Source organism: Eubalaena glacialis, chromosome Y (genome assembly GCF_028564815.1).
Source record: "Eubalaena glacialis isolate mEubGla1 chromosome Y, mEubGla1.1.hap2.+ XY, whole genome shotgun sequence".
NCBI lineage: Eukaryota > Metazoa > Chordata > Mammalia > Artiodactyla > Balaenidae > Eubalaena > Eubalaena glacialis.
In genome coordinates this window covers 5,209,070-5,222,159 of record NC_083737.1, presented here as the reverse complement: position 1 = coordinate 5,222,159, position 13,090 = coordinate 5,209,070, and the positions used below count along the sequence as shown (strand labels likewise).

General features: G+C 46.9%; 1 protein-coding gene across 1 annotated transcript in view; it reads left to right on the top strand.

Annotated features, from left to right (window-relative positions):
* The window catches only part of LOC133082936 (glycoprotein Xg-like), a 38,949-nt gene extending 28,349 nt beyond the window's left edge, over positions 1-10,600 (top strand). Inside the window, exons 10-12 of the mRNA XM_061179619.1 lie at positions 3,456-3,491; positions 5,732-5,848; positions 9,169-10,600. Of these exons, the coding sequence (XP_061035602.1) occupies positions 3,456-3,491; positions 5,732-5,848; positions 9,169-9,185 (170 nt within the window). The 3' untranslated portion in view covers positions 9,186-10,600. The remainder of the gene's footprint in view (positions 1-3,455; positions 3,492-5,731; positions 5,849-9,168) is intronic.
* Positions 10,601-13,090: the final 2,490 nt, after the last annotated feature.

Genomic DNA, 13,090 nt, shown 5'->3' with positions numbered 1-13,090 from the left:
ACAGGAGCAATAAACGGGGTTCTTGTCTACATCAGCTTTTCTCAAAGTGGTGGGTGGATCTTGAAATCTTCAGATGGTCTCTGGTTCTGTAAGGGAAGACTGGGGGCAAGATGTCACAGCCGGGAAAACAGAATGCTTTGGATTCACGTTTCTAAATTGAGATAGAATTGACATAAAACACTCTATTAGTTTCAGGTGTACAACATAGTAATTTGATATTTGTATCTATTGCGAAATGATCACCACAATATGTCTGGTTAACATCCATTACCAGAGCTCCAAATTTTTTTCTTGTGATGAGAACTTTTAAGATCTGCTGTCTTAGCAACTTTCAAATATGCAACACGATATTATTTTTTCTAATTAATTTATTTATTTATTTGTTTTCGGCTGCATTGGGTCTTCGTTGCTGCACGCGGGCTTTCTCTAGTTGCGGCGAGCGGGGGCTACTCTTCATTGGGGTGCGTGGGCTTCTCATTGCAGTGGCTTCTCTTGTTGCTGAGCACAGGCTCTAGGTGCACGGGCTTCAGTACTTGTGGCACATAGGCTCAGTAGTTGTGGCTCGCGGGCTCTAGAGCGCGGGCTCAGTAGTTGTGGCGCACGGGCTTAGCTGCTCTGCAGCATGTGGGATCTTCCTGGACCAGGGCTCGAACCCGTGTCCCCTGCATTGGCAGGTGGATTCTTAATCACTGCACCACCAGGGAAGTCCCACAATACGATATTATTAACTGTAGTCACCATGCTGGACATTACATCCTCAGGACTTAATTATTTTATAACTGGAAGTTTGTACCTTCTGACCCCCTTCACCCTCAAATCAATCTATAGATTGATTGAAAGCATTATTGTTTTCTGTGTTTGCCATGTGTTAAGGGTTTTGAGCATCTTCAGTGAGTTGACCAACTATCTTTTTGGTTGAAACTCCTATTTGTTTCACAAATAGGGGCCACAGCGGAGGTTGGGGGGCTGCCAGGCTGATTTTCACATCAGGCTCTTAGAAAGACCACCTGCTTCTGTACATGTCTGCACCCCTGTTCTCTGGCTCCCAGCTGGGTGAGGCTGTGAGCCACCTCTGAGCTTAGCACCAGGGTTTGGGTCATTCAGGGCAGGAAGTCACTCAGCTTCTCCCTGCAGGTGGCAACACGTGTTTGGGGTGACCTTTCCTTGTGAAGAATGCAGAAGGGCCGGGGCTGACCTTGTGCAGCGGGGAAGGGGTTGCCCAATGACTGTGTCCCCTCCTCGAAAAGTGGAGAAAACACTTTACTCATCAGCCCTTTTTAAGGGCTGGCTTTCAATGGCCGGTTGGTTTCTCTAATAACCACTGTATGAGTGAGCCCCGGCGGCCGTAGCCAAATACCCCAGACAGAGCAGCTTAAACAGCAGACGTGTATCTCTCCCCGTCCTGGAGGCTGGAATGTGAGATCCAGGTGTGGGCAGGGCTGGTCCCTCCTGAGGCCTCTCTCCTTGCTGTGTAGACGGCTATCTCCTCCCTGTGTCCTCACAGGGTCGTCCCTCTGTGTGTGTCTGTGTCCAGATCTCCTCTTCTTATAAGGACACCAGTCCTATGGGATCAGGACCCCCCTCATGACCCCATTTTACTTTAATCATCTCCTTAAAGACTCCATCTCCAAATCCAGCCGCATCCTGAGGTTTTCGGGATCAAGACGTCAACACATTAATTTTATGGGGACACAATTCAGGCCATCACAGCTTGTCTCCACTTGGAAGGGGCCTTTATTAAATGACCTCTCAATATTTAAATCGTACCCACATAGACTATTTCGCTTCAAAATGAACCACCTTCGCACCAAGCATTTTGTTTTCATCTCAAATCTGTCTTTAAAAATTGCTCTCCGGGGACTTCCCTGGCGGTCCAGTGGTTAGGACTCCGTGCTCCCAGTACAGGGGGCGCAGGTTCAATCCCTGGTCGGGGAGCTAAGATCCCGCAAGTGGTCAAAAAAGAAAATGCTGTCCGGACACAAGAAGGTGTAGGGAAATCTCCTTTATTTCTTACTAGCTGAGGTGACTTTGTTGTCTGTGTTTCTGTGGGAGACGCTTCCCTGGCCTCGGGGGCTGCGGTTTTCACTGGTTGGCCCAGGAAGTGGGTTTGGACCTGCTGTTAGCAGACCCGCTGGATTTGCAGGGCGAGCCCAGCCCTGTCGCTGTGTGCTCAGGGGATGCCCTGGGGTGACCGTGTCCCTTCCATTGGCTTGGGGAGAAGCAGGTGGGGTCTTTGCGGGATGTCACAGCCTCTGCTTCAGGATCTTGGCTTTCTCGTCGGCGCTTCCTTTGGAGATGTCGCCGGGATTTCCTTCCTCTTCACATGGCCTTTCTGTCCTGCAGGAGGAGGGCGCTACAGACCCAGCGACCATGGGAGTAATTATGGTAAAGGAGTTCTTCCTTAAAAGCTGCATGAGGAGAAATTCTCCTTCTGAAGAACTAAACCCCGTGTGGGCGCTGCTGGGCAGCATGCCCTATGGGGCCTGCATGGAAGCTCCCTGACCACCTGGGTTGCTAATCTGTGCCCTCACCGGTCGCCAAACCTGGGGAGGGCTTTGCCTGGGCTGCACATTGAAATCCTTTCAAGAATTGGAGGCCTGCTTACACGTGTTACTGTGCTTGCACGTGTGTGTATGCACGTGTGCGTGCCCTTGCATGCGTGCATTGCGTGTGCACGTGGCTGGGCGCGCACATGGGTTCCTGTGTTTATACATGTGGACATGTGTTCCCATGTGCACGTGTGTGCCTGTGTGTTGTGTCCGTGCACGCATGCGTATGCATGTGAAATACACGTGCACGTGTGTGCACTGCGTGCGTGTACGTGAGGATGGATGTGTGCGTGTGTATGTACGAGTGTGGCTCTTGTGTGTTCACAGGTACACATGTGGATGTGTACCACGCACATCTGTGTGGAGACACGCATACATGTGTGCCCATGTCCACATGGGCACAATGCATGTGATGCCTGCGTGCATGGCTGCATGTGTATATGTGTGTGTTGGGTGCCTATGTGTGTATGGGTGTACGCGTGTGTGCACATATATACACGTGGACAGGTGCTTGTGTGTCACACGTGTGTGCATCCGTATGTGTGCTCGTGTGTCGCACGTGTGTGCATCCGCGAGTATGGGCACTTGTGTGTGCATGTGTATATTTGGGGGGGGTGTGCTGCATGTGTGTGCACATATGTGTGGTATTCCCTGAGCCATGAGCTGAGAGCCACGCCCCCTCCACCTCCATTGGTCCCGCTCCCCCCTTAGCTGTAACGCCTGCGTCTCCCCTTCCTAGCTCTGTGTGTCCCCACCTCCCCGCTGGGAGGTCAGCTCCGTGAGAGCAGAGGTTTGGTCTGCTCTGCTCGTGGCCAGGTCCCTATCATTTTCATGGCGCTGGCAGCAGAAGGCAGCCCCACCAGCTCTTCTGAATAAATGAATGACCATGTGCTTGTCCCCTTCCAGGTGGAGATGGCTATCCCTCGTACGGCAACCTACAAGGTAACACACGGGGGCGGGGCACCCCACCTTTCCCAGGAGCGAGCTCTCCACATCACTGTGGGATGAAGTGGGGTAGACGTGTAATTATTTCAGCCTGAGGGTGTTCAGGGAGCACCTGCGGTTCCCATGCTCGTCTGGAAGCTCCTGAACACACATGTCTGTCCTTCAGGGAGGGGTCCATCCTGTGGGGGTCAGAGAAGGAGGGCAAGGACTGTCCTCAGGCTGGAAGATGCCTCGGAGCTCTGAGAGCAGGGCTGGGGTTCGTGGACCTGCCGCTGGGCCACCGATGGTGTCCCTTTCATTGACCACTACTGACCGGAAGCCAAAAGGGAGAGGAGAGGGGAAGTCGTGGCATTCAGCCATGGAGAACCCCCAGAGGGCACTGCCAGCTCCATCACAGGTCCAGCAGTGGAGGCTGGAGTCCGGATGGTGGGCTTTTGTTGTGTGCCACTGGGAGGATGGGGTCCAGCCTCTTGGTGATCTGGCATTTAGGCAGAGGGTGACAGTGAATCCGCCCAGCTGACCCCAAGGCTTTGGGAAGAAGAAAGGTATTGAGGTGCCTTTCCAACCTTAAGACCCTGTCCCCATGCCGAGTCTCAGTACTGCTATTTGCCGGGTGTATGGACATTCTGGAGAAGTCCATGGATGCTTTTCTTCTCGTGGGCAGGAGGTGGGGCAGGAGGGGTGCATCTCAGGGCAAGAATCCAGGTCTGACACATGGTTTGATGGGGTCCACGGCAGGACAGAGGGACGCATCCTAGACTGGGGCAGAATGGAGGTGGGTAAGGATGCTCCTTGAGGGGACCATCTCCAAGGCCAGGTCTAAAGGATGGGTGAGAGGCAGCCAGGACGGGAGAGGTAGGTGCTGTGCTAGGTCGGGCTGGGTACACCCCCAGGAACAACAGTAGTTTATGGGGCCAGGGTGTGGAGTGTGATGGGCAGGTGGTAACACTGGTGACTGGCCAGGCGACCCCACGGGCACGTCTGCACTTTATACATGCTTCACGGGAAAAAGCCTGCCCCTATTTATACCTATGTGATGCATGGATCAAAGTGCCAGCGAAGGTCAGGGAGATCAGTGTTAAGACCCACTTAGTTCCCAGACTAAAAGGGATGTTGTAGAGACAGTGGACGTGGGGATAAGAGGTCAGCCTGGAGGACCATTTGGTAGTCACCATTGATATCACGTGGTTGATTTGTATGGGGTGGCAGAGAGGAAAGAGGTGTATCAGTTAGCAGTGCTATGTAACAAAAGAGCCCCAAACATAGTGATTTTAAACAACCACCATTGATTATGATTATGTGAGTCGCAATTGGGCTAAAACCAGGCCACATCCGTCCAAGAGGCGAGGCCAGGCTGGGCCACAAGGCAGCCAGACATGGTACCAGAGAATAAAGAGAAGCATGACCAGGATAAGAAGCATCACAGCTTCATGTCTGCCGGTTCTATTGGCTGAAGACCCAATTCTGAGGATGATGACCTGGACCATCCCCCCCCTTCCCATGCCACCAAGTCACATGGTAGAGGGTGTGGACGTGGGGTGGGGAGCCCTGGAGAGCGGGGTCCAGCAGGGGACAGCGTGAGACAGCAGCACGAAGGAGGGATAGATCCCTGGGTGCCGTGGTAACGCTCTTCCAAGCATCACGGGAGCCACATCCACGGCGTGGCCATTCATCCGTCACCTACGACACGCTGGGCACTTGCCTGGATCTCACGTAGGACATGGGTGGTTATTTTAGATGGAAGCAACAATTTGTTCTTCTGGGGACGTGTTGATTTTTGTCACATCAAGGTTCCATACCTTGGATTTTGTGCAGGAAAACCTAAGCTTCCCTTAAAGCATTGATGTTTGCTATATGGTTGTGTTCAGAGCCCCAGCATGATTTGAGCATCGGGCTATCAGGGCACTTTTTGGTTAAAAAAATTTTTTTGCATGAGTAAACATTCTATGTCCCCAAAGCTACAGATTCATCCAAATTCACCAATACATGAAAAAACATATCAAGCCTATCTTCTGCCCAAAACTGTTGGATGCCCCAGTTCTATAAGACTGGTTGGTAAGCTCCCCTCGGGTGAAAGCAGAATCACTTCCTCCGGCTTCTTGTGTGAATTCCATCATTTCCCCGTGAATAGGAGGGTGGGGAGGGCCAGGGATGTGATTGCAGAGTTATTTACAATCAGCGGTGTTCCCGCTGGCTGTGTTTTTCTTAGACCATCTTGCTTTTCTGGATTCCCACAGGCAACAGGATAGCAAAAATCGTGTCTCCTGTCGTGTGCGGGGTGCTGGTGACCCTGGTGGGGGCAACGGCCAGCTATTTCCAGTACAACAGGAGGAGGAATTGTTGCAGGGCAAATGGCAAGTTTCCCTCCCAATTTTATCTTCCCTAAGTATAAAGCCTGATAAATATATGAATAAATGTAACAAAACAGAAGCAGACTTACAGATTCAGAGAACAAACTAGCAGTTCCCAGTGGGGAGAGGGAAGCGGGAAGCAGGGAGGGGCAAGATGGGGCAAAGGGATTAAGAGGAACAAACTGCTGTGTATAAAATAAATAAGCAACAAGGATATGTTGTATAGCACAGGGAATGGAGCCAAGATTTTATAATAACTTTAATGGAATACAATCTATAAAAATGTTGAATCGCTATGTTGCATGCATGAAACTAATATAATATTGTACATCGACTATACTTCACTTAAAAAATTATTTTAATAAAATAACAGCCAAAACAACTTACGTCCAATAGACACACTGGCACATCTTCACACGAATCATATGTATCTAGGAAATTTGTTCTTAAAATGAAAAATGTTTCATTTTATTTAGAATTTATTACTTTTCAAAAACTCCTTAAAGTAGTTTTGTTTTGTTTTTTTTAATATAGGCCTTGAGAGCTGATTTGAAGCCACACCTAAATGATGGCTTTTAAGATCTCTTCTTGTTATACATTTTTTTAATTGAAGCATATTTGCTGTACAATATTATATGTTACAGGTGTACAATATAGTGTTTCACAAGTTTTAACCGTTATACTCCATTTACAGGTATTACAGAATATTGGCTATATTATGTTATAAAATTCTTTGACAAATATATGTTAGTTAATTTATTTAACTTATGATGAAGGGCTAAATCCTCTTGAATACAATCTATCAAAAAAGTTCATGCAAAATACATACTTTGATTTCGTGAGGAAAAGGTTTTCTGTCTGCTTTTGTTTAATAAGGCAGTGGGTTTAAAAATATTGCACATAGAGTTGAAAGCAGTCACCCGCGATGCATCTGTGTGAGCTGTGTTCAAGTGTCACACTCAATAAATGATAGCATGTTTTGAATTAAAAAATACTTTCTGGGGTCCTTCGCTGGTAATGTTATTTCTGATAAAGTCCAATATAGACCCCCTTGCATAATGAAGGGATTTTAAAGCTGGGACTTTATTACGGACACACGGGGGACCTGAGAGATGCTTTTGAAAAGATGCTTACACTTTTATTAATTTTTTAAGGTTTTCTCATCTGTAAGATTTGGTTTTACTGCCACAGACCTTACATAAGTAACTTGCTTTTGTTTTCAGTGAACTTTCAATCACAAGGGAGTCGGGAAAGATATTTGGGTGGAGTCTGCAGTTTTTGGACCCTTCTCCCAAAAGAGAACCACAGAAGGACTAAATTGCAAACCTTTCTGTCGAAAGGTGCACAGACTCCAGGGAAATGGGTTGGGGCCAGGGCTGGGGGCGTGCTGGGACTTTCTGCTTCACCTTTGGGTCCAGGCTTCCGGGTTTGAAGAATCACACGCCCGGGTGGGTTGCCGTCCTTGGACTCAGAGATTCTGTCTGCTGATCATGAATGCCCTAAAGACATCGCTAAAGGCAAGATGGGCGGGGGGTGGGTGGAGAGAGGGATGCTGTATTGCAGAAACAACAGCTCAGATGTTAACTCGGGGTCTCTCAAGGTTTGGTCCTGAGACCAACCATGTCTGAATCTGTCTGTGTTTTGCCAGGGGGCCTCCACCTCCAGGAAGGAAGCTATGAAACAGAAGCCTATTCCAGGAGTATTTTTTTAAGGATTTGGGTGACTTCAAAATCCCAAAACCTACCCTTGGCCTCCCTCTGCTGGTGGATGGGTGGTACTGAGCAACCCCCTGGCCGGGGCGAGCCTTGGTGTACACAATGCCTGACCCTGAAAGTTTGGGGGGCCGGGGGTGGGGGGGGGGGCGGGAAACAGTTTATGAAGAACAACGTTACTTTCTGGGCAACATGCCTTATCATTACAGAGACACTCTGTGTTAATTTCGCTTGCATCTTTGGCCAAACTCTGTAAGCACTTGTGACCCCGGGAGCTCAGGGCTGAAAGTGGGCAAGGAAAGTGAGGCATCATCTCAGGCACAAATGTAAGGGGGTGGAGGGAGCCCCAACAAGTGAAGTCACCAAGATAAATACTATTTTAGTGCCATATTTTTAAAAAAATAACAAACTGGCAAACTACAGCCTGCAGGCTTGCTGCCTGTTTATGTCAATAAAGTTTTACTGCAGCCAGAGGCAAGTGAGGCCTCACATACAAATGCAAGACTGGATCCCGCGTTTATTTCACATTTTGATACTATGCTCAGGTGGGCTTTTCTGGGCATTCATTATGATTTTTTTTAAAAAAACACTGCATTCGATTATTACGACATATCCTGAGTTTTCTGGCACCTGTTACAACTTGGTGTCCACTCACCTCCCCCTATTTGAATTTCTGAAGCAGGGGCAGTTTTTGTTTTTTGGGGATCATGCCCTTCCCGTTTATCTGAGGCGGAAGCCCTTTTTGGTTAAAGCAGTGTCCTGTCTTGACGCTCTCTCCTGCCTTTTTCGGGACTAGATAAAATACACGTCTAGCTGATTCACTTTGCTGTACAGTAGAGACTAACACAATATTATAAAGCAACTATACTCCAAAAAAAAAAATTCTGTCTACTTCCTCAATTATACTTTAATGATAACTTCACCAGGTCCACGAAGGACCGAATTTGGCTGCCTTTCTGTGAAAGTTAACGAGCTCAGAGAGTTAAGACATGCTGTGACATCATTCGGGCACCCCTCCCACAGTGGGAAGGACTGATCCTTGCTGGGTGCAAAACCCGTAAACCGTCTAAGAAATACGGCAGCTTGACATTCCCTCTACGGTATGGTGCTGATGCTGCCTGGCTGGCTAGCATCCCTGAGTAGGGCCAGGGATGCCCACTCTTTCCCGAAGGATGGCGGGCACGTACACTGGCCAGCTCTGCAGGGATTAGGAGCCGTGCACGACCTGTGCGTCTGTATGCAACCCAGTCCTGGAGCTTGTGCATCTTGTAGAGACAGTGATGGAGATGGAGGCCTCTATGGGGGCGACAGATGTCTATTCGCTCAAGGGGACCGTGTGAACATCACACTTTGCCTTTACTTTGTCAAATGGACGTAATAGTGACTCCCAGTTTAGAGGTTATGAAGACTAATTCGGCCGCATCCCCCAAAGGGGTTTCTACAAGTATGAGTTGTCACCCAAAAGATAGAGTTACTCGATTCATTTAAAATGTTCGAAACCCTGAACAAATAGAAAGCAGTAAAAAAGATACCAGTGCTTTAAGATCAATCCATAGAGTTTTTTTCTTTTTTTCCTGGCTATGACATCTTGCATCCAATCTTTCCTTACAGAACCAGAAAACATCTGAGGCCTTCAAAATCCACCCTTTGCTTTGAGAAAAGCTCCACCCAGACAAGAACCGCCTTCATCACTCCCGTGCAAAGTTCCTTTCCTTCTTGGCTTAAGCAGCTGCCCTGAAGGGTTTTCTCTCCTGTTTGCAATAGACGTGCTACCTAACCAAGAACTCCTAATTCCTCAGACACCTCGATCGTGATAAGGTAGACAGCTGGACCTTGGGTTGTAAAAAGATTGCGTGATCTGTTGGTTCCATCGTGAATCCGGACAGAGGTTCCAGCTCTGGAATGAGCTCCGAAACTACCTCCTGGTGTGACCCCAGGCCATCGACATGGTCACGAAGCACAGGGGCAGCAGAATGGCACCGGGGTCTTGGGCGGGAATGCCATCGACTTCTAAAAGATAGAGACAGACTGCTGTTTGGGTTTCCAACAAGCTGGGGTAAGAAGCTTGACTGATGCTGTAAGTTCCTTAGTTATGTCAGGAATCCAGACCCGTTCATCACCGCCCGTGAATCGGGAATGAGTGATTTCCGACACTAACGGCATAATTTGAACATTATTTCAGCTCACAAAAGTATTGTCACCTGCAGAGGATGAGGCTGGATTTGGGAAATTTAAGTGCAAAATCGCTGATGGAAACCGTCTCGGCGAAGTGATCATGGGGTGCTTTTTCCTGTGAAATAGTACAGTTTCTACATTTTTTTGGAGAACGTGGGGTAGAAATAGAGATTTGCAGATGTTGAGGCTTTTCGTATTATTTTTGGTCTTTGATCCTCTGTGGGAACCAGTTCTTAAGGCGATGGCAGTGCTTTCCTTGATTTATACTTTTCTTTTTACTGGACTAGATAATCTTCTATCCTCAAACATCTAAAACGTATACTAGCTGTTTGCTTCTATTTTAGTAATACTTTAGGGGAGAGGAAAAAGGATGGTTTGGGCAGATTAGTATAGTTTGATTCAACTGAGATTAATGCTGATAGAATTTTAGAGTTTAAATATTAGAACCAAAGAGGAAGCCAGTCACTAGAATCTGGATCTCATAAAGAGGACACATTAAAATTCCAAATATGCATGCTTTGTGCACACCCTTAAGGATTGAGAGCTAGGTCTCCGAAGAGAAGTTGAAAGCAGAAAGCGTTTGAAAGAGCTTCCCCAAAATGGAAAAGAACTTAAAACTAAAGATCCTGATTAGATGTCTCAGAATTGCATGACTTCCGGCCTGGATTTACAAAGATTTGAGCCATTTGAACACAGCTTGTATTTCCTATTTTAATATGAATATCCTAGGACTTTTCCCAAATCTTGTTGAGCTTCCCCATAAGTGAGGATGCCCACTACTCATTTCCCATATATGAGTTTTAGTGGGGAGTTTAATTTAACTCTTGTTAAAAAGTGTGTGTATGTCTACACACAGATTTACACACAGATGTACATAAATGGAACTTAAGCATTTTTAAAGGTAACTCCATCCATTTTCTGTAACTGTCATGGGCAACTTTTCATCATTTAAAATACATGTAAGAGAAAAATAAAATCGGCCTTGTTGGTGGTGTTCTCTTTTCTATATTTTGCATGTATAACCATGAGACAGTGGTGAAAGGGTCAAACAGTCCTGAAGCTACGTAGCTTTGCATGTATCCAGGAAATCCCTTTCTACTCCGTTGTGCATCCTTTGGGCGCATGGCCTTGGAGGCTTATGGCTGAGATGGTTCCCCGCCCCCCCCCAGCTCCGATGGACCCAGCAGTTGTTTGAGAACCAGAGGGGCATCTGTCACCTTCCAAAGGAAGAAATGGTCTCCTCAGTACCATGTGGAACAAGATGGATTTTGAACACATAAAGAAACATATAGTTAGAGAACAGCGGGATAAACGTCCCCCCGATGACAAGAGGAAAATATGGTTAGTGTTCAATGTCGTTGAAATTAAAGTATGTGAGTAATGATCTCTCGGGAAGCCTCTCTTTAAGGCATCACCAGGACCACCCGGAGGACATTTTTTCCAAGCTGAAAACAGGAGAAAAGTCACAATTAGCTGCAATCTCCAAGGTCTTTTTTTATTTTTTTTTAAATATATCATTTTAAGGACCGTGATCTTTGTTTTTTTTTTTAATTTATTTATTTATTTATTTTTGGCTGTGTTGGGTCTTCGTTTCTGTGCGAGGGCTTTCTCTAGTTGCCGCGAGCGGGGGCCACTCTTCATGGCGGTGCGCGGGCCTCTCACTGTCGCGGCCTCTCTTGTTGCGGAGCACAGGCTCCAGACGCGCAGGCTCAGTAGTTGTGGCTCACGGGCCCAGCTGCTCCGCGGCATGTGGGATCTTCCCAGACCAGGGCTCGAACCTGTGTCCTCTGCATTGGCAGGCAGACTCTCAACCACTGCGTCACCAGGGAAGCCCCAATCTCGAAGGTCTTAAAATAAGGAAATGAGAGCATTGTGTATAGTGTTCAAAGCAACACCTGCCTCCTGGGAGCACGGATGTGTCTGGTGCTCCGTGGACGGACATCCTCGGATATCCTCGGACACCCTTAAGCCTCCTGCACTGCTGGTGGGAATGTAAATTGGTGCAGCGACCATGGAGAACAATATGGAAGTTCCTTAAAAAACGAAAAATAGAACTACCATATGATCCAGCAATCCCACTCCTGGGCATATATCCAGAAAAGATGAAAACGCTAATTTGAAAAGATACGTGCACCCCAGTGTTCATTGCAGCACTATTTACGGTAGCCAAGATACGGAAGCAACCTAAGTGTCCATCGACAGAGGAATGGATAAAGAAGATGTGGTGCATATATACAATGGAATATTACTCAGCCATAAAAAAAGAATGAAATAATTCCATTGGCAGCAACATGGATGGACCTAGAGATGATCATACTGAGTGAAGTAAGTCAGACAGAGAAAGGCAAATATTGTATGATAGCACTTATATGTGGAATCTGAAAAAAGCAATACAAATGAACTTATTTACAAAACAGAAATAGACTGACAGACATAGAAAACAAACTTATGGTTACCAAAGGGGAAAGGTGGCCACGGGGGATAAATTAGGATTTGGAGATTAACATACACACAGTCTATATATAAAATAGATAATCAACAAGGACCCACTGTGTAGCACAGGGAACTCTACTCAATATCTTGTAATGACTTATAATGGAAAAGAATCTGAAAAAAAATATATGTGTGTGTGTATATATATATTACTGAATCACTTTGCTGTACACCTGAAACTAACAAAACATTGTAAATTAATTCTACTTTTTAAACACCCTTTTTTCCAACTATAAACCACCATGTGCAAGGTTTTCCAGTTGTAGGATGCTGACTCACCTCCGACTTTTAACATTGGAAAAGCAAACCTCTCTCTCCCTCTCTCTCACACACACACACCCCACACTGTATTAACATATTGTTTTGGGTTGAATCGTGGCCCCTCTCAGATTCATATGCTGGTATCCCAACCCCTGGGATCTTGGAATGGGACCTTATTTGGAAATAGGGTCGGTGCAGAGGTGATCAAGTTAAGATGATTAGTTAAGATGTGGTCACCCTGGAGGAGGGTGGCTTCTAATGTAATACAAGTGGTGTCCTCACAAGAGGGGAAATTTGGACACAGACACACACGCAGGGAGCAGGTTGTAAGTGGCTTGGAGTGAAGCTCCAAGCCAAGGAACTACCAGAAGCTGGGAGAGAGACCTGGAGCCCCCTATAATCTTCAGAGGGAGTGCAGCCAACACCTTGGCCTTGGACTTGCAGACTCTGGAACTGGGAGAAAATAAACATTTCTTGTTTAAGCCGCCCAGTTTGTGGGAGTCTGTTAAGGAAGCCCTAAAAAGCTCATGCATACATGAGTACATGTGGGGTACATAGCTTTTTCCTAATTCAGAAGAGATGATGGGGAACTCATTTAGCTTGT